A 20,260-nucleotide genomic window follows, 5' to 3' on the forward strand; every position below is an offset into this window, starting at 1 on the left:
AGCAGAGAAGACACTGAACATCCTGGGGGCAAGTGGAGGAGGCAAGCCCTGGCAGGGCCCTATTCTCTTTCCGGCACCCTGAGCAATTCAGCTTTGGCCCAGAGTTGCAGACCCAAAGAAGCAACCTCCCTCCTCTGTTGTCACTGAAGTGTGCCCTTGGGGAGAGGTTGCACCACCTTCTACCCTGGCCCTAACACTACCTGTCACCCCCAACTCTGGGTCCTTGCACTGACCCAGCTCTCACTAAATAAGGAGGGGGGTGCTTTATATGGGTACCACCTGGGCAGTAAAAGCCGCTGTCAAGGTCCCTTCCAGGCCCCCTCTGTGCAAATCACTCACCAAGTTCCAGTTCCCTCCCCACCCCGACCCCCCTGCACTCACAGGCACTGGAGAGAAGTTCATCATCTTTAGACTCAAGGAATTAACAGGGAAGGGTGCAGACTACACCAGGCCCAGGGTTTTGTGGCTCCCAGAAGCAGACCCAGCTACAGCAAACACAGGGAAATGGTGGGAAGGGAGGGGGCAGTTATCAGATTTGGTCTTGAACTTGGTCAGGGCAGGGGGGCTGGAAAAGTGATTATCCTTGGGACTTGGGAATGAGGAACAGCAGGAAGAAAGCTGTTTTAGGGGGGCCTTGGCAGACCTAGAGGGGTAGCCCCAACCCCTGGAGCTCATAGTTGAGAGGGAAGGGAAATGAGGCCCTTCCCCTCAGTGCTGAGGACAAGGCACTTGGCTCAGTCTCCTTCCGCCCCACCCCCATCCATGGAAGAGATAGGGTCCTTGTCCCCTGGCTCCTTTTAAGAGCCCAGAGGCTGTTCTCTGTTGAGCCTCTGGAAGAAGCTTTTGCCAAACTCGTAAGTGCTGATCATGATGGCACAGGAGGGGGCAGCCTTGATGATCCTCGGGAGAAAGCCTGCAATGGGAGACGGAGATTAGGGTCAGAGGTCAGGGTCCTGGGAGGGGCCCAATCCTTCCAAGTTTGGACAAACACACACAGACACTCACCTGCAAAGAGTCCCCTGGTGCCAGACTCAGCCCGGATCCTCCGCAGCAGCAGCCAGGTGGAGTCGGCATGTGGGGGCGTCACTGCAAACGTAAGGCACAGCCCAGTAAGACCCCGCTTGGGCCCCCACCTGCCTGGCCCCACACCAGCCAGAACCTTCACCTCTCACAGCCTCCACCGCTCCCAGTGCGACCTGGCGTTGCGTCTTCACCACGTCAAAGGGTAGAGTCAGGATGGCCGCCACCTGGTGGGGTAGGGAGAGAGCTGGTCTCCATTCCCAGGACCCCCATCCCTCGCATCCAGCCAGGGTCTGCCAACCTTAACTAGGATTTCACCAGGAGGGCGAGCTTGCTCCTCAACAGGCAGCCACCTGCTGCTACACGAGCACTCTTCTCTTGAGCACCTCCAACAACCCTCAGGCCTCCCAAGGACACATCCACTGGCCTCACTCCCTGTCCGATCAACTCACCGTCCCTGAGATGCCGCCAGCCACAAAGCTGATGCCCACGGATGTCTGGTCTTTTGGCCTGAGCCCGCTCAACCAGCTCTTCACCAGCTCATAGTTGAACCAGTACAGGGCTTGGGGGCGCAAGGATACGCTCATTAGAGTTGGAGAGGACAGCAGGGTGGCCCCAGACCTCCCATTTTCCACTGCCGCACAATGTGACAAGCCCTCCCTCCTGGTAACCAAGACAGCTCGTTTCGTGCCAGTTTCTGTAACGGGCCCTCTGCAGAAATTTACTTCTGAAAACTTGGGTGAATACCCTGCCTGCTGGCCCCATTGCACCGATGAGATATTCAAAGCCCAGAGAAGTCAGGTGACTTCAAAGTCAGTAATAGCACAACTGGGATTTAACTGCAGAACTCTTGTGAGTCATCCAAAGGCTCCGTTACCCCAGCCCCTGCACCCCTGATTCCTACCTGAAAAGGGCACATCCCGAAGGGCAGTGGGGCCCCAGCCCAGCCACAGCGAGCGCCAGCCGCCCTGAGCCATGGCAGCTCGGACACAGGCACCCAGCTCCCGGTATGACACGTGCTGAGCCTGCAGCTTTGTCCGCACCAGCTCCAGGGGGCTGATCACAGTCACGGTTCCCACTGGGGGGAATAGTGGGGAGAGGTCAGCTCACAGGGCCCAACGGCAACCTGTCCCAGGATCTGGGGGCCCAAGAGATCCCTCTACCCCTAAGCTGCCAGACATTGGAGCTGGAAGCCAGAACCGGACTCAAGCGCAGGTGGGGGTCAGAGAGAGAGATCAAGGGCCCAAGGCTGTGCTCACAGCGGGCTAGTGCGCCAGCCACCATAGGTGCGTAGAGGTCAGAAGTCAGGGCTCGACCACAAAGGAAGGCCTTGAGTTGGTCATAGGCGGTGAAGTAGATGGCAGTGGCCGGCACAGTCATAACCCTGGGAGTGTGAACAGAGGTTAGCTGGGACTCCCAAAGCCTCCCAAACCTCCCAGGCCTCCCCTGCCCCAGTCAGCCAACAGGAGAGGAACGGGTCAGAGGAGTCCAGGAAGGAAAAGCAAATACACAAGCTGGGATACTCACAAGGTGGCTGGGAGGCCGCTCCACAGGGTCCTAGTGCCTTCATGTCTCACGATCTTCACAAAGGCATCCTGGCCAAGCAGACACCAGTCCGCAAGGAGGAAGGTGAAGAAGCTCCATGAGGGGGCTAGCCCATACTTGGCCCCAGCCTGATGCCCTCACCTCTGCCCACTGCCCGGAGTCCTGGCGGTAGTCGCTCAGGCCCCCACACACTCAATCACCCACTTAGCTCCAAGTGAACTCTTGCCCACCCTTCAAAACCTCATAGCGACGATACCTCCTCGGGGAAGCCCTTCCCAAACTGAACCGGCCACCCCTACTTGCTTTGCGTCGCTCATTCTTTTCTGAGTCTGCAGCGTGACCAATGCAAAGCCCTCAGGAATGCCTAGAGACACGGTTGAGGGCACAACTCACCAAGGTGCCCGTAAAACGCGTGGGGTCCTGGAACCAGGTGGCACAGCGGGCACCATTTGGGCACAAGTACAGGGGCTCCAGGACACCATTGCAGTACAGGAGGCACTTCCCTGTGGATCGGAGAGAGGAGGGCACTGGGAAAGGGGAGGGGGTGTTAGGATGACTATGCTCTGGAACCCTGCAGGGAGGTGGTGAGCCCCCGTGCCTAGAGGGCCAGCAGAGGCCGTGGTCCCTGGGTGGACATTCCTGACAGAGGGCTCGCTAACAGGACCTGGAAGTGTGTGCTAGGGCTGTGGAGCTCTCGGGTCCCCTGGGGACACTCCCTCCCCTGGACCTTCACAAGCTCCCTGTGGCTTGGGGAACTCACATTTGGTGTAGGGGAGGCTCCAGAGTCTGGAGGAAGACATCAGCTCTAAAATACAAGGCAGTCCCTTAAGTCAGGAGAACCCCCCCACCCGCTCCAGGGACCCCATCCCTGGAAGACCCTTGTTTTATCCAGGCACCACCCCCCATATTGGCTCCAGGGTCGGGCACTCACCACCGGCCACGGAGGGGCGCTGAGACTGCAAGCGTACCTTCACCACGTCCAGGGGTGTCACTGGGGGGAAGACAGCAGGTCTGAAGTCTCCTTAAGGACCCCAACCCTGACCCCTCCTCCAGGACCAGGTCCCCTCCAATCTTTGGTCTGCCCTAGTCCCCAGCTGCCCCTACCCCACCTCCCCAGATCTTACTGAAGAGGGAGGTGACCACAGCCCCGGTGCCTGAGGCCACCATTTGTTGGAGGGGGCTAATGCCCCCAGGGTTCTGGTCAGCCATCTTGTAGCTTCAATTCTGAAAAATAAACAGTCAACTGGAGTCCCAACTCACAAAACACGAGTCAGTGGGAAGGGAAGAAAGGGATTTGACCCAGCCCTTCATCCCAATTCACTCACTTAACATGAATTCAAACGATCCTCACGATAACCTTTTAAAGCAGTTGTCAGCTCTACTTTGTCAATTGAGAAACAGATTCACAGAGGTAGGGTGACCTGACCAAGGTCACTGTGGGAGTAGTTAGGAGGGAAGCCTGGGGAGTTACTCACTGGTTAAGAGGCAATAATGGCCCACTGCCATTCCCTCATCTAAGCAACACGGAATTACCGTGCCCCCTCCTCGGGGCAGGCACCTGGTTTGGCCCTGGGGACCCAAAGATCAAAACGTCTGAGCCGATCCCCAAAGCCCCTGCCTCTCGAGGCAGGCACTTGGGAGCTCCGAGTCACCGGGCCTGAAAGGTGGGGCCGAGCAATGAGGGAAACGTGTAAACAAATCTGATGGTCACGAAAGGACCGTCCGCTCTCTCGGGACTGCAGGCGAGGTTCCAGGCCCTCCCCCGCACCCTCCCCCCGAGGCCGGAAGGGCCAGTCCCCAGGCCTAGATGGGAAGGACAATCTCTCTGCTCTCTTCCCAAGACAGAGGCGGGGTTGTTCGGCCGAGAGGGCGGAAAGTAGGTTTGGGGAGACAGGATCTCTCCTTGTTCCTCGGGCACGCCGGTCCCGCGCTCAGCGGACGCCCGGTGGGACCGAGCAGGTCGGCCCGACCGCTCACGACTCCAGGCCCCCAGCCCAGCTCAGGCTCCCCGGGACCTCGGAAGGCCCACCTCCACCCCCGCCCCGAGCCGGGCCCTCAACCCCGGTCCAGCTCCGCCCACCTGGCTCCAGGCCGGTGCTCGCGCTGCGCGGCGCCCAGGGCCCAGCGGGCCCATGGCGGCTCCGCGGCCGGTGCAGGGTCCGCGCGCGCTCGACCCGTACCAAGGCCGACTCGAAAAGCAGCAGAGCCCGCCCCGCCTCCGGACCGCGCCGCGAGGCCCCGCCCCCCGCCGGCCGACCTGCCGCACGCCCGGAGTGCCGCCGGCCCCGCCCACCCGCAGAGGTTCTGGGTCCCGCAGCGCCCCAGTCCCCCAGCCGAGGGAGGCTGCGCCGCAGGTTCTCCGCCGGACCAGCGCCCCAAGGTCGCGGGGTCTCCACGTCGAGCGTGACGGAGGCAGCACCGCACTTAACAGCGTGGTCTTACAAACTCCATCCCACCAGTACGCTGGCCGAGCGCTGCCCGGGGAGTCCCAGCTCTTCCCTTAACTTTCCAGACCAGCGTGGGTAACGCGCTCTCCCGCTCTTCCTCGGTGTCCTCATCTGCGGAGCCGGCAGGGATTTGAATCAGTTCTTCCAAGGCCACGGGGCGATCAGATAGTGATGGCATATATTTACCCGCCGGGCTCCCTGCGAAGTTTTCCAATTTAGTGATGACCTACGGAACAGAAATTAGCATTATTCCTATTTTACAGATAATCGACTGAGGCGCTGCTCCACAACCTCTTGCCAGACTGCTGGGTACCGTGCGCGTGGGCGCTGGGGTTAGAAGAGCTGTGACTCGGACCAGGCAGGCTGGACAGAGAAAACGCTGGCCCGGGAGCCAGGAAACACAGGGTCCGCCGGACTCCATTTAGGCTGCATCCCACCACCGTGTGTGACCTTGGGCAAGTCACACCACCACTCCGGGTCTCGGGTTCCTCCTTCGCACAATGAAAGGGTTGAGTAGGAAAGAAGGGGACCGGCATTTTTGCGTTGGCTACTGTCACGTTATTTTTTCTAAGTCCCCAAGTTTTTAGAAGTGTATTATTATTTGGGCCCTTTTGACAGAAGAGGAAACTGGGGCTCAAAGTTAAGTGCCTTCCAGGTACTTTCCCCCTGCACTGGGGGGTGCCGCACTGGGTGACAGGTAGGCTTAAATCCTGCGCTGACGTCTCTGATCCCGCTTCTCAGAGAGACACGTATCTCCCCTGCAAGCCCCGCACCTGAGACGCCCCCACCACCTGCCTTGCCTTTAAAACTTTTGTGCAGTCGTAATTATTTGTCCGAACACAGAAAAATGAACACGGAGTGCAAACCTGCGCCTTTAAGAAGGGCAGTCCGTGACTTTGACGTCACCAGCTTCTTGGACCTGAAGCCGCCCAGCCAGCCAGCGCACGCGAGGTTAGCACGTGGATTCGAAGGGGCCAACCATCAGCTTTCCCTGAAACTGGCTTTGGGGCTCCGAGAGGCTTGAAAGCTCACGTTTAGGAGCGGGAGAGTGCAAACTCTAACGGGTGAAGTGGCCGCCGGTCGAAAGGGCAGGGGAGAAGGTGCCTTTACATTCCCTTACCCCCCGTCAAGAGGAGGTCTGAAATTACACAAAATCATTTTATAAACTGTATGTATGTAAAGGCGAGAACCAAGCTTCTATTAAGGTCTTTCACAGCCTCCAAGTTACGGTTTACCCAAACACGTTCCCAGCCAACAACCAAGAGATTACTCTCCCATGATACAGAGGAAGAAACTGAGGGCCTTGTGTGTAATGGCTCCTACCGTGGAGTAGAACCAAGACTTCTCTCAGCAACCTCCCATTTTGCAAATAAGAAAATGGAGGCGGGAGAGGTCAAAATCACACCAAGGTCACTCAAATGAAAGAGCCAGAATTCAAACCCCCAATTGCCTGAGTCCAGAGGAGCTCTCACCCCACCCCGTTCAGAACCAAGTTTCTCTGCTCCCTGCAGTGACCTGCTCACCTGTTGGAGGTTTTATCTACTCAGGCCTTGGGCTCAAGAAATCCAAGAAATGCAGCTTGTGCCTCAAGATCAGAGCACGTGGGAGGCAGGGGCCAGCGCCACCTCTAGCAAATATCTTAAAGCCTCTGTGCCTTAGCTTTCCCCTTTATAAAATGAGCTGATGGGGATAATAATGCACCCACCTCATAATACACTATGTGAGGATTTAATAAGTTAATAGTAAGTTGATAAGTTAATAGCTGTGAAATACTTAGACCCTTGCCTATCCTATGGCAAGCACTCAATGACTATTATTATTGATTGCCCATCCCCAGGACCTGTGGCATAGAATGTTCTAGAAAGAGCCTTTAGAGCATCCAAGTTCTGGTTCTACCTCTGCCTCCAAATGCAGACACAGATAGTAATAATTCCTGAAACACCTCCTTGCCCAGAGCCAAAATCATACAGCTGCAAAGTAGCAGTCAGAACCAAACCTGGTGACCTCTGAGCCTCAGTTTCCACCCACAGTAGAATAAGGGGCTTGCATTCCATTTCTGGTTTTCTTCTTGCAAGAGGAGGCCTGTGAGATATATCGCTATGCCTCAGTTTCTTCATCTGAAAATAACAATGATGTCATTCGTCCTGCCTAACTTACAGACTCCTAGCTAAAGTCACATCTGTGAAAGCCCTGTGAAGAGTCGACAAATGGTTCTGTGGCTCCTGACAGGATCCCTGAGTTGATCAGATCACGGTCCCTGCCTTCCCCCACCGGTAAATGCTTTGAGCCGGAGAAAACCTTGGGACATCATTGGTGTGAGCAAAGCCCAGTGCAGTGGCGGCAGTCTGGACAGGTGGGAGGGCTTATCCGGGGGCAATGAGGCACCACTCAAGCTACTGGATGCATCTCCCAAGGATGGTTGTGGCAGCTGCAGGGCGGATCAGGAGCCTTGAGATGCCCATGAAGCTCTGGGGCCCTGGCTAGACTCACCTGCCCAGAGACCTGAGGAGGAAGCAGCCATTGTCCTGGCTGACTTGGCCACAGTTCACACTGACCACACACGCAGTAATCCTTCCAGAGGCAGCATGTGGCCCCACATGGCCATCACCAGCCTCCTCATCAGATGGAGAAACAGAAACTCCTTTCAATCATAAAAGGAAAGAAAACAGCCCTAGGAGCTGTTGTGGGGACTGAAGGATAAGTCGTTGCCTGGCCCTGGGGGAGTGACATCAACAGAAGGTAGTTTATTGTGAGATTGAATTCTTCCATACAAGCCCTGCAGGGGGACAGTGCCACACACCCCCCAAGCTTGCACTCCACCCCCCCACCCCCACCCCCGGCATCTGGGAAGACATTTGTGGGGCCTAAGTCATGCTTATGTCCTTCCCATGGACCCCACCAGCACCTATGAGCTCATAGCCAGCACCTATCTCCACCTGGAGCTGTCTTCCTGGAGGCCGGGCCCACAGTTGCAGGCCCACTGAGCTGGAGAGAAATCCAAACTCCAGGCTCAGCGCTAAATGCCAAGTCAGATTTTTGATTGGACCTTGAGGGCAGGAAGGGGTGGGTGAGTTGCAGAAAACTATATTGGGCCAGTCGGAGAAAATTGAGTAAGGCCCGTATAGTAGATATTACCTCATCGGTGTTAAATTTCTTGAGTGTGCTAACCGTGCTGTGGTTTCGTAGGAAAATGCCCTTGTTCTTAGGAAACACACGCTGAAGTGTTTAGGGGTGAACATGTGCAATGTAGTCTCAAACGGCTCAGCAAGAATAAAGAGAGATAAAACCAATGTAGCAGAATGGGAAGAACCAGTGAAGCAAGGCGAAGGGCATATGGGTCCTCATTGTACCATTCAGGCACTTTTTCTGAAGTTTTTGAAGTTTTCAAAACAAAAAGTTGGTGGGGAAAGGGATTTCTCCCTCTGAAATACTTAAAGGGCCAGAAAGCAGCAAACCTGCCTTGTTTTTTAAAATTTTTTAACAGTATCTATTTTTTTTTTAACTGTTTTCTATTTTTGAGAATGCGAGCACGCGTGGGGGAAGGGCAGAGAGAAAGGGTGACAGAGGATCCAAAGTGGGCTCTGTGCTGACAGCTGAGAGCCCAGTGTGGGACTCAAACTCATGAGCCGAACCGAACCGTGAGATCATGACCTGAGCTGAAGTCGGACACTTAACCGAGCCACCCAGGTGCCCCAAAGCTGTCTTTTTTTTTTTTTTTTTTTTTTGGAGGTTAAAAAGATACCCGTAATAGCTAGGATCAACCCACCCGGGGAAAGGCATCTGTTCACAACACCTCTCCGTCCCCCACCACTGCCGTCTCCAGCACCCATGCCCGAGAGGGTGAGTTGGGGAGTTTCTGGACACCCAAGGCTTCATTGAAGGGACCCTAGGTGTAGTCTGAGGAAATGGCCCCAGAGGGAAAGAGTCCTGACAGACCCTCCAGAATTGCCTCCCTCCACCCCTATCCCAGCCCGACTCCCAGAGCTCTTAGGGACAGGCTCTCTCCTGCTCAGCTCAGAGACAGAGTTAAATTAAAAAGCAGGGCTGGAGAATGTATTGGGTAGTTGTTCTCGTCCTGAGCGCTACCGCCCCCTAGGGGACATCTTGTGAATTTATGAAGCCGTTTGTAGTTATCACAAGACTGGGGCTCCTGGAGTTTGATAGAAGGCAGGAGGGAGATGCTAAATGTCCTATAAAGTGTAGGAAGGATATCCTGACGCAACCAGGAATTGTCCTGCACACCACTCAATCTTCCTTTGTCTTTCTGGCCACCCACATACATTAGAAACACATTCATAATTATCTGACCTAGAGGCCAGCCCTATTTCACCCACATCTTTTTTTTTTTTTTTTTAATTTTTTTTTTCAACATTTATTTATTTTTGGGACAGAGAGAGACAAAGCATGAACGGGGGAGGGGCAGAGAGAGAGGGAGACACAGAATCGGAAACAGGCTCCAGGCTCTGAGCCATCAGCCCAGAGCCTGACGCGGGGCTCGAACTCCCGGACAGCGAGATCGTGACCTGGCTGAAGTCGGACGCTTAACCGACTGCGCCACCCAGGCGCCCCTCACCCACATCTTTTGTAAATGCTTTATTTTTTTATTTTTTTAACGTTTATTTATTTATTTATTTATTTATTTATTTTTGAGACAGAGACAGAGCATGAAGGGAGGAGGGTCAGAGAGAGAGGGAGACACAGAATCCAAAACAGGCTCCAGGCTGTCGGCACAGAGCCCAAAGCGGGGCTCGAACTCACAGACCGCGAGATCACAACCTGAGCGGGAGTCGGACGCTCAACCGACTGAGCCACCCAGGCGCCCCTTTTGTAAATGCTTTTAAAATATATTGAGTTTTCCAGGAATAAAACTACCCTGCAATCCTACAGAAGATTTGGCTATATAAAATCATTTTAACGTTTATTTGTCTCCATTAGAACTTTATCAAGGGTAATTCGCCATTTCAGAAAATCTTGTCTCCTTGGCCACCTGGCCTGTGTGAGCTGAGTTGCTAACAGGACACTCCAGCACTGAGTCTCCATTTACAGTTGCCAGTGATTCATTGCCAGGGATTCCTGTGCATTTACAAGCTTCTGTTCTCTCATGGAGTCAAGCCTGAGCTTTCACACGCAGAAACGCGTATTATTTTATTCTAAATTATTTGTTGCTAATTATTTGTTTTTCCTCTGTATTCCACTTTGAACTTTATATACACTTCTAACGACACCGTGCCTAGGAAAATGGTATTATCTATGAATTTCATTTCTGAAAATTTGTTAAAGGAGGGTGCAAAACATATATTACCAAAAGCAGGCTTTGGATCTGTTTCTACCGAGAACCTCAGAAAGGACCCTGAGAGCTTACCAAGCACGATCCGGCCTCATGTGGTATCATCGCCTTCTGGGGGCCGCATGTTCTGCCTCTCAGTGTGACGAATGCTATCTAGGGTACACTGGCTACCAGACCAGAGTGGCCACGCCAGAGCTGAGCCCAAACGGAGGCGGAGCCATCCCAGAGGGGCCTGGACCAAAGGGCTGACTGTGTGCATCTCCTTTTTAAAATTTTTTATTTATTCTCTCTTTTTTTTTTTCTTTTTAGCTATTTTTGTGTATTTGTTTCTTGCCAGCTAGTGTTGTAGGCACTGGGATACAGCAGGGACCAAGCCACATAAAGTCCCTGCTCACACTTTCTGGTGCAGGAGATACAAACAAATGAGTAAATTTTTTTTTTATTTAAAAAAAAATTTTTTTTAACGTTTATTTATTTTTGAGACAGAGAGAGACAGAGCATGAACAGGGGAAGGGCAGAGAGAGAGGGAGACACAGAATCCGAAACAGGCTCCAGGCTCTGAGCTGTTGGCACAGAGCCCAAAGCGGGGCTCGAACTCACGACCGTGAGATCATGACCTGAGCCGAAGTCGGACGCCCAACCGACCAAGCCTCCCAGGCGCCCCACAAATGAGTAAATTAAGACAATTGCAGACAGTGAGTAACTCCTGAGGGCAATACAACAAGTCACGTGATAGAGAGGGCCAGAGATGGTCCAAAGAAAGGGAGAACTAGGGGGTCAGTGGAGACTGACCCCGGGTGAGGACCGAGGGAAGGTGGAGCAGGCTGGGATGAAAGGAAGTGCCCAGGTGGGGGGCAGGGATGTCGCAGTAACTTCCATGGAAAGAATATTGTGATAGTTACAAACACAGGCTCTGGATCAGCCGTGGATTCAGTTTCTGACTTCACCCCTTCCCAACGACATGACCCCAGTAAAGTTGCTTAACATCTGAGTCTTCCTTTCTTCACTGTAAGACAGGGGTAATAACTGTACCTACCTCGCACGGTTATGTTAAAGATGAAAAGAGAAGCTTGTACAGAACCTCGATAGAGGTTGTGTGAAACTCGACAGAACGTTAGCAGGATCCACTGTTTTAAAAAAAATTTTTTTTTTGTTTATTCATTTTTTGAGACAAAGAGACACAAAGTGTGAGTGGGGGAGGGGCAGAGAGAGAGAGGGAGACACAGAATCTGAAACAGGGTCCAGGCTCTGAGCTGTCAGCACAGAGCCCGGAGCAGGGCTCGAACTCTCAAACCGTGAGATCATGACCTGAGCCAAAGTCGGACGCTCAACCGGCTGAGCCACCCAGGCGCCCCTACAGGACCTGCTTTCTTAAAACACTGAAATCAAGTACACCAGCGACCATCCTAGCATACAAGATTGAATGCAAGTCCCCTGAAGGGCACTTGAGTACAGATTTCTCTGCTTACTTGTTGGAAGAATTTGTCTCTGTTCTCGGCCTGGGCTCGTTCATCCTTATAATAGAATAATATTCCGGGCCCTACTTCCCTCCCAGGACTCCTGAGTGGTTAAGACAGATGAAATGTGTAAAAGGGATTTGTTACCAGGAAAGGGTGCTGGGGTTGGGGATGGGTGGCTCCTTCCACCCTCCCGCCTTCCTTCCTTGCAGCCGCCTCCTCTCTGCCCCTCCTTAGGCTCCTGGAGGTGACTGTGACTTGACCTCTCTGAGCTGTTTGGGGAGAGCGGTTTCCTCACCTAGGCCCTGGCCTGGTGCTTCAGAGCTAGATCATCAGATTAACAAGAGGAATCCCTCTGATGTCCTAAAAAGAATTCCTCCCATTTTTAATGTGGCAGTTTACAAGGCCTCTTCAAACCCATCATTCTTGTTGAACCTCACATGACATGAATCTCACATGTCGGGGTTATTGTGGACCCATTTTACAGATGAGGAAACTGAATCTTGGAGGAATGAAGTGACCTGTCCAAGTGACTTTAAGCGGGTACTTCTTGGCCTCTACGGTGTCTGCCTGGAGAAGGGCCAGCAGTGCTCAGTGGGCTGGAAGGACTGGGAGGGAGGACTGGGCTGAGCTGGTGTTAACATCCAGTAGAGCCTGGTGCTACGGGCAAAAGCTCTGACTGACTTGGACTCAGCACGGACCCCACCACTTGGGACTGGGTGACCCTGGACAAGGCCTTTAGCGTGTCATGTATCTGTGAAATGGAGATACCACTCTGCAGTGTTGTTATAGGAACTCAGTGATGGGCTACAGGCATTCAAAACACTGTCCTGATTCTTCTGGGCTCCACTCTGCCCCCGGGTCTCTAAGCTCATTATCCTCCCAGCTCTAGTGGTCAATGAGTCAACAACCCAAACTGCCCTTCCATGTCTACCACCCAACCTGTTCAGTTGCTGCCCTTGACAAACTCTGGGCTCCAGCTCCTGGAGGCCATCAGCCGTGCGCCCAGCACAGCTGCCCCCAGGGGATTCTCAAGTTCAGAAAAAGGCACAGGGTGGGAAGGGCACTCCACGTACCTTGAGTGGCATGACAGTGGCCGGACCACCAACGGGGTCCAGCTTCTCTCAAGCCTTGCAGCTCAGGGTCCACCCCCTCCCAGGGCAGGGACTGGACATCTTTACATGTGGGCCCAGGGGAGCTGGGGAAGGGTTTGAAAGACCTGAGCCCCTCTCTTGGCTTTGGCTGCATTTTTAAATTTTTTCACTCTAGTGGGGTCAGATTTTACATCACTGACTTTGTAAATTAAAAAAAAATTTTTTTTAATGTTTATTTTTTGGAGAGAGAGAGAGAGCGAGCAGGGGAGGGGGCGAGAGAGAGGGAGACATAGAATCTGAAGCAGGCTCTAAGTTCTGAGCTGTCAGCACAGAGCCTGACATGGGGCTCAAACTCATGAACTGTGAGATCATGACTGAGCTGAAGTTGGACGTGTAACCGACTGAACTACCCAGGTGCCCCTGATTTTGTAAAATTTAACAGAAAAATGAACTCTTTGGTCCTAGATAAATGCAGTTTGGTTGTCCAAATTCTTTCGAACATAGGTATGATGGAGAAGGAAATGACAATTTATTGAGGAACAACTGTGTGCCTGGCCCTTTACATGGACGTGTTAACACATTTGATCCTCCTGAACTCCCTACTGGGTAACTACAGTTAGTATCTTTCACATTTAGGGTCAAAGAAGTAAGCCAAAGTCACCCCACAGGCAGGAGGCAGAGCTGTAACCCGAGATCAGCAGACGGTGACAAGTTCCCGCCCGCCGCTGCTCAGATCCCAACCCATTGTCCTGATTTCCAGGAAAGAGTTGACTCTTGTCCCCTGGCACCGGCCACCCGCCTGTCCCAGAGGCCACTCTGGCTTCCTGTAGACTCCCGGGACCAGTCCTTGCCGTGGAAGTTCACCTCCAGAACATACCATGCTCTCAGGATATACAAAACCGAAACTTTAACCCAGGAATGTGCCCCTCCTCTCCTGTAGGAGGCAGATGCTGGCTTCCATATCTGGATAGGAGAAGAGAAGTCAGCCCATCCTCTCCCGTGTCACGTCCCACCCTGACCCCATCTCGGAGGGACTGATTCTTCTTTGGCCACCTCTGCCCTCGTCTGGCTGAGGGAACCTGATGGTTTTCAATCTCGTGATTGCACAGGAGTCAGGACCAGATGCCCCGGGGGGCGGTGGAGGGGGATGGAGTTTCGGACACGGGGCCAGCAGGATGAGATAGGGTGCAGCCCCGGTGGGGAACCAGGTGGGTTTCTGGGAGGAGAAACCCCGGGGGGGCCAGGACTAGGGAGGAGAGAGTGAGGTGGGCTGAGGGGCAGGCGACAGTCTCCCAAGCTAAAGTGGGGGTGGGGGTGGCGGTGCGATGGGAGGGCCCAAGGGGAAGAATCCCCACAATGGGGGCAGTTCTATTAACTGAGCGCGTACTTGGTTCAGGCTGTGCGCTGAGCGCTCTGCAGGCATTACTTGACTCTGATGGGGGAACTGCCTCAGTCTCAGTGTCTGCAATGTGCACATCAGGACTCTGTGGCCGGGCTTATAAGTCACGCAGTTCATAAGAGGAAGAAGAAGTGGAGAAGAGTTTCCTCGCCGAGTTCCAGGTTCCTCGTTCCATAAAAAGGGGGCTGAGCAGGATAAGCGGGTCTCAGACCTCAGCCATCTTCAGCTGCAAAAGCTCCCCAGCTGATTCCAAAGGGTAGCTGGCATCGAGAACACGGGCTAGAGGATCCCCGATCCCCGGATCCCCGAAGGCCCCTCCAGCCAGGGCCCCTGCAAAGCTAAGGAATCCACTTCCTCTACCGGCCTTCCCCTCCCCCATTCATCCCTCCCCTCCCCCCACCCATCCTGCATCCACCCCACAACTGGATTTGAGGGTACCACCTAGCATCACTCTCCCCAGGGTCAGTGGGGCCGTCACAGCTCCCTGTAGACTTGGAATCTCGCAGTGGACAGGGAGCAGGGCAGTGCTCACTCACTGCTCAGATGGCTATACTGAGCCCAGAGGCGAAGCAAGAATTCCCAAATGCACACTGATTTAGAAATACGGGGGTGGGGTGGGGGACTGGGTGGCTCAATTAATCCTCCGATTCTTGGTTTCAGCTCAAGTCGTGATTTTTCCGTACGTGGGATTGAGCCCCAAGTCAGGCTCTGTGCTAATAGCATTGAGCCTGCTTGGGATTCTCTCTCTCTCTCTCTCTCTCTCTCTGCTCCTCCCCCACTCATGCTCACTTAGGCGCGTGCTCTCTCTCTCTCTCTCTGTCTCAAAATAAACTAACATTAAAAAAAAAAGAAATGCAAGGGAAACTCACAGAAGAAACTTAAAGGGTTTGAAAGTGGATGTCTGGGGCAGGAAAAGAAACAGGACAAGAGGACCGTTTTGTGCTACCATTTGGTTAACATTTATATGCATGCTACTTTTTGCTAAAAATAATAATTGATTTGGGGCGCCTGGCTGGGTCAGTCGGTGGAGCGTGCAACTCTTGACTTTGGGGTCATGAGTTCGAGCTCAAAGTTGGATGTAGAGATTACTTTAAAAACATAGTAACTGATTAAAACACAGCAACAAAGAAAGTGACCTGCCCACTGGCACTGGGCAAGTTACAGCCTATGCCTATGCTGGGACAGGAACCCGTGTCTCCTGATTTCCTCCAGTAGCTCTGTTGCCAAACATCCTGCCACAGTCTCTGGCCTGGCCACTGACCCGGTCCCAGGTCCCCTCCCCCACACTATCCAGAAGCCTGCAGGGCCTAGCAGAGTTCCATAGGCTCACCAGTCAGGTGCCTGATGATGAGGGCAGGCGCCAACAACTGCTCACTCCAAGGTGACTCAGGCAGGAAGGGGAAGGAGTAGGTGTGAGGGAGGAGAGGCTGTTTCTGTGCCCTCACTCCAAACTTAATCTTCAGGGCTGCCAGATCTGGTAAATAAAAATGTAAGATGCCCAGTTAAACTTGAATTTCAGACACACAGTGATTATTTTTTTTAAGTGTAAGTATGTCTCAAATATTGCATGAGATGTACTTATACTAAAAAAAATTTCTGGGTCACCTGGGTGGCTCAGTCGGTTAAGTGTCCGACTTCGGCTCAGGTCGTGATCTCGTGGGCTGCAAGTTCAAGGCCCAGGTTGGGCTCTGTGCTGACAGCTTGGAGCCTGGAGCCTGTTTCAGAGTCTGTGTCTCCTTCTCTCTCTGCTCCTCCCTCACTCACACTCGGTCTCTCTCTCTCTCAAAAACAAATAAACATAAAAAATTTTTTTTTAATTTTTTCTTTTTTAAAGTTTATTTTTGCAGAGAGAGCGAGAGAGAGAGAGCATGAGGGGGGAGGGCCAGGGAGAGAGGGAGACACAGAATCTGAAACAGGCTCTAGGCTCTGAGCTGTCAGCACAGAGCCCGACGCGGGGCTCGAACTCACGGACAGCGAGATCATGACCTGAGCTGAAGTCGGACGCTCAACCGACTGAGCCACCCAGGTGCCCCTAAAAAAATTTTTTTTTAATAAAAAAATTTCATTTATACTCTGAGATTCAAATTTAACTGGGAATCTTATGTTTTATCTGGCAACTCAAGAGCTTGGGGGTGAAAGGCCCCATCCCTGGGGCCCTTGTGGCTCTTCTGTGGGGGCAGAACAGTAACTCTAAATGAAGAAAATCCTGCAGGGTGATTGGAAGAATCAGGGAGAGACTGAGAGAACTGGAAGGAAGGAAAGAGAGGGAAGCGCCCAGTCCTTTATCCAGACCATCGCCTCTGAAAACAGCCATGGGCCTGGCCTGGAGGAACCTCTTCACCAGGGAGATACACCCAGGGACCTCTCCATGCCAGACTTCTCAGTGGAACCTCCTGTCACCTTCGGTGCCTCAACACTAGCACCTGAGGTCATCCAGCTGGGGCTGTAGTAAGAATAGAAACAGACCATATTTATAGAACATATCTATAACTTCTTAAACAAGAGGAAAGGGGAAAGGCAGAAGCCACACAGGAAAAGACCGATCACTAGATTTCCGATGACATAACAAAGACACAACTTGTGACCACAAAAGAAAACATAAACCGGGGTGCCTGGGTGTCTCAGTCAGTTAAATGTTCGACTTCAGCTCAGATCATGATCTCACAGTCCGTGAGTTCAAGCCCCACTTCGGGTTTTCTACTGTCAGCGCAGAGCTCACTTCGGATCCTCTGTCGCCGCCCCCTCTTCCCTTCCCCTGCTCTCTCTCCCTCTCTCAAAAATAAACAAACATTAGAAAAAAAACCATAAACAAGGATAAAAGACAAATGACGGATTGAGAGTAGATATCTGCAACATATAAAATATCCAGAATACATAAAGAGCTCCCACAGTTCAACAGGAAAAAGACAAACACTGAAGAAAAATAAACAAAGAATAATGTGATGGTTAGTTTTATGTGTCAACTTGGTGGATATTTTGGGGTGGGATTTACATTGAAATTGATAGATTTTGGCTAAAGCCAGTTGCCCTCCATAATGTGAGTGGGCCTCATCCAATCAGTTGAGGGCCTGAATAGAACACAAAAAACTGTCCTTTCCAAACAACGAGAAATTCTCCAGTGCTGGCCCACACTTCAGATTTTGGACTTTTCGCTTCCATAATCACGTGAGTCAATTCTATATAAATTTATATTAAATCTCTTTCTATATACACATCAATCAGTTCTGTTTCTCTGGAGAACCTAATACAAATAAGAACAGGCAATTCACAGAAGAAATACATATGCAGAATAAGCATATGAAAAAAATGCTCAGCTTCCCTAGAAATCAAGAAAATGCAGATAAAACAACCATGGAATATCTTTTGTCATTAGATTGGCAAAACATCTTTTTTTAACGTTTATTTATTTACTTTGAGAGAGAGAGAGAGAGAGAGCGAGCAAGCAGTGGAGGGGCAGAGAGAAAGGGAGACAGAGAATCCCAAGCCGGCTCTGCACTGTCAGCACAGAGCCCAATGCTGGGCTCAAGCTCACAAACCGTGAATGAGATCATGACCTGAGCCAAAATCAAGGGTCAGATGCTTAACCGACTGAGCCACCCAGGTGCCTGGCAAAACATCTTTTAAACTGGCATATTCAGGGGCGCCTGGGTGGCTCAGTCGGTTAAGCGTCTGACTTCAGCTCAGGTCACGATCTCGCGGTCCGTGAGTTCGAGCCCCGCGTCGGGCTCTGGGCTGATGGCTCGGAGCCTGGAGCCTGGAGCCTGCTTCCGATTCTGTGTCTCCCTCTCTCTCTGACCCTCCCCCGTTCATGCTCTGTCTCTCTCTGTCTCAAAAATAAATAAACGTTAAAAAAAAATTTAAACTGGCATATTCAATGTTGGTGAGTATCTCAAAAATAAGTTCCCTCAAATAGTGTGACTGGGAGTGTAAACGGGAAAAGAATTAAAGCAATCTGGCAGCAACATTTCAAATGTGCACATCCTTTACCTAGCAATATTACTTTTAGGGATTCAACCTCCATTCGAGCACTCGGAAACATGTTCACACATATTTATTGCATAATTATTTGTAACTGCAAAAAAATGGAAACACACAAAGTCCCCTTAAATGAGACTGGTTAAGTAAACTATGTAGCATCTATAGTGGGAACGTAAAGCCATCCCATGTTCATGAATAGGAAGACTTAGTAAATATTATGTTGGCAATGCAGCCCAAATTGACCTATAGATTCAGTGCATTGCCTATCAAAATCTCAGCTGTCAGAACAGAAACAGATTCTAAAATTCACATAGAAATTTGAGGGACCCAGAATAGCCAAAACAATTTTGAAAAAGAAGTTGGAAGACCCCCGCTTCTTCCAATTTCAAAACTTGCTACAAAACTGTAGTAATCAAGACAATGTGGTATTGGCATGAGGTCAGATGTATAGACCAATGGAATAGAATTGAGAGTCCACAAATAAACCCTCACATTTACAGTCAATTGATTTTATTTTTTTTTAATTTTTTTTAAGTTTATTTATTTTTGAGACAGAGAGAGACAAAGCATGAACAGGAGAGGGTCAGAGAGAGAGGGAGACACAGAATCAGAAGCAGGCTCCAGGCTCTGAGCCATCAGCCCAGAGCCCGACACGGGGCTCGAACTCACGGACCGCGAGATCGTGACCTGAGCTGAAGTCGGACGCTTAACCGACTGAGCCACCCAGGCGCCCCTCAATTGATTTTATCAAAATTAAAAATCACAAAGTCTGGCCAAAGGGGCCTGGGAGCGCTCAGGGAACGGGACAAATGTCATATCTCTTTGATGTCATATCTCTTTGTGACTCTGGAAGTTTCTTTTCAGTTGCTTCTTTTCAGTCTTCCCTGTTCAAAAAATGATGCACCCTCCTTAAAAGCAAAAAGCAGAGGGAGAGAGATTCCTAAATTGGAGGGCTTAAAGACACTGGAGTATTTCTTGAAGAATGTGAAAGATGTTCTGCAGTTTTGGGGGGAACTGTACCCTATCCACTGAAGTGGAATTTCACTGCACCCATTTTAACAAGTAAATGCATTTTGCTTATAGTAAATATATTTCACATTTCTTTGCCATAGTAATCACAATAACTGCATGTGATCAGATTTTTCTAAAGCTTGGACTCATACGTTGATTATTAATTACCTTGTCCTTTGAGAGTGATACCCACAGGGCGCACCGACTTATCCAGGACCGTTTGCCCCTACACCCAGTGTCTCCAGGATGTTAAGCTTCTAAGTCCTTCAGTCCGTCTTTTGCATTTTGTTTCTGTTGAATGCTTTTAATCCATGCTCAACTCCAAGTGACTCCTTCTAGAAACTTCCGTGCACACATCCCCTGGTATTTCTGTCATCTACTGTTTCTGGGAAGTCGGGTAACATTTATTAAAAATATATGAGATAAGTGGGGCACCTGGCTGGCTTAGTTGGTAGAGCATGAAATTCTTGATCTTAGGGTGCTGTAGAGCCCCACGTATGTGTGTATGTATGTGTATGTGTATGTGTATGTGTATGTGTATGTGTATATATGTATACATATACATATATAAAATAAGACAAAAGAAGCTGTGTGAAGGAAACTTTGAGCTCTTTCATGGAGACGGTTTATGATCCTTTTGAGAGGGTTTCTCAACCTCAACACTACTAATATTTCAGGCAGAATAATCTTTGTGATGGGTGTCGTCCTTTGCATTAGAAGATGTTTAGCAGCATCCCTGGCCTCCGCCTACCAGATGCCAGGAGCACCTCCCCCTTGTTGTAACAACCCAGAATGTCTCCGCACGCTGCCAAATGACCCTGGTGTGCAAATCGCTCCTTTAAGGATATTTTTCGTGAGACTCGTTTCAATCACTCTATTTTTTTCCCTCCCGCGTTTATTTTTTACATGGTTCTGTGTAGTTGTGATTAAGAGGCTCATTTATTGAGTAGCCTAACATTTCATGAAAAGTGTGCGTGCACGTGCTTTGTTAATGGAAGCGTGAGCTATACTCCTTTGCCTCA

The 20,260-nt window shown here is 51.2% G+C and overlaps 1 protein-coding gene across 5 annotated transcripts; it reads right to left on the reverse strand.

Moving 5' to 3' along the window:
- Positions 1–392: 392 nt before the first annotated feature.
- Positions 393–4,800, reverse strand: SLC25A39 (solute carrier family 25 member 39). 5 transcript variants are annotated; one of them, XM_045489161.1, is made up of 12 exons: positions 4,646–4,800; positions 3,690–3,789; positions 3,497–3,556; positions 3,326–3,370; positions 2,959–3,092; positions 2,548–2,615; positions 2,280–2,404; positions 1,925–2,098; positions 1,473–1,582; positions 1,166–1,247; positions 1,006–1,086; positions 393–913 (listed from the first exon to the last, which is right to left on the reverse strand). In XM_045489161.1, the coding sequence occupies exons 2-12, from the start codon at positions 3,772–3,774 to the stop codon at positions 798–800; spliced, it is 1,080 nt and encodes a 359-aa protein (XP_045345117.1). In that variant the 5' UTR covers positions 3,775–3,789; positions 4,646–4,800; the 3' UTR covers positions 393–797. The 5 variants fall into 5 exon arrangements, with proteins under 5 accessions (XP_045345117.1, XP_045345119.1, XP_045345118.1 ...); XM_045489163.1 differs by having other exon boundaries at positions 2,959–3,068; positions 4,646–4,792; XM_045489162.1 differs by having other exon boundaries at positions 3,891–4,766.
- Between the last annotated feature and the right edge of the window lie 15,460 nt (positions 4,801–20,260).

Source organism: Leopardus geoffroyi, chromosome E1 (assembly GCF_018350155.1).
Source record: "Leopardus geoffroyi isolate Oge1 chromosome E1, O.geoffroyi_Oge1_pat1.0, whole genome shotgun sequence".
NCBI classification, from domain to species: domain Eukaryota; kingdom Metazoa; phylum Chordata; class Mammalia; order Carnivora; family Felidae; genus Leopardus; species Leopardus geoffroyi.

Bases quoted from the DNA above. Each gene is read 5' to 3' on its own strand.
- SLC25A39 (XM_045489161.1), bottom strand. From the start codon at position 3,774: ATGGCTGACCAGAACCCTGGGGGCATTAGCCCCCTCCAACAAATGGTG. The intron at 2,405-2,547 runs GTGAGTATCCCA...TCACACTCCCAG, and splicing joins AGCGGCCTCCCAGCCACCTT to GGTTATGACTGTGCCGGCCA. The intron at 1,248-1,472 runs GTGAGTTGATCG...CTACCCCACCAG, and splicing joins CTGGCGGCATCTCAGGGACG to GTGGCGGCCATCCTGACTCT.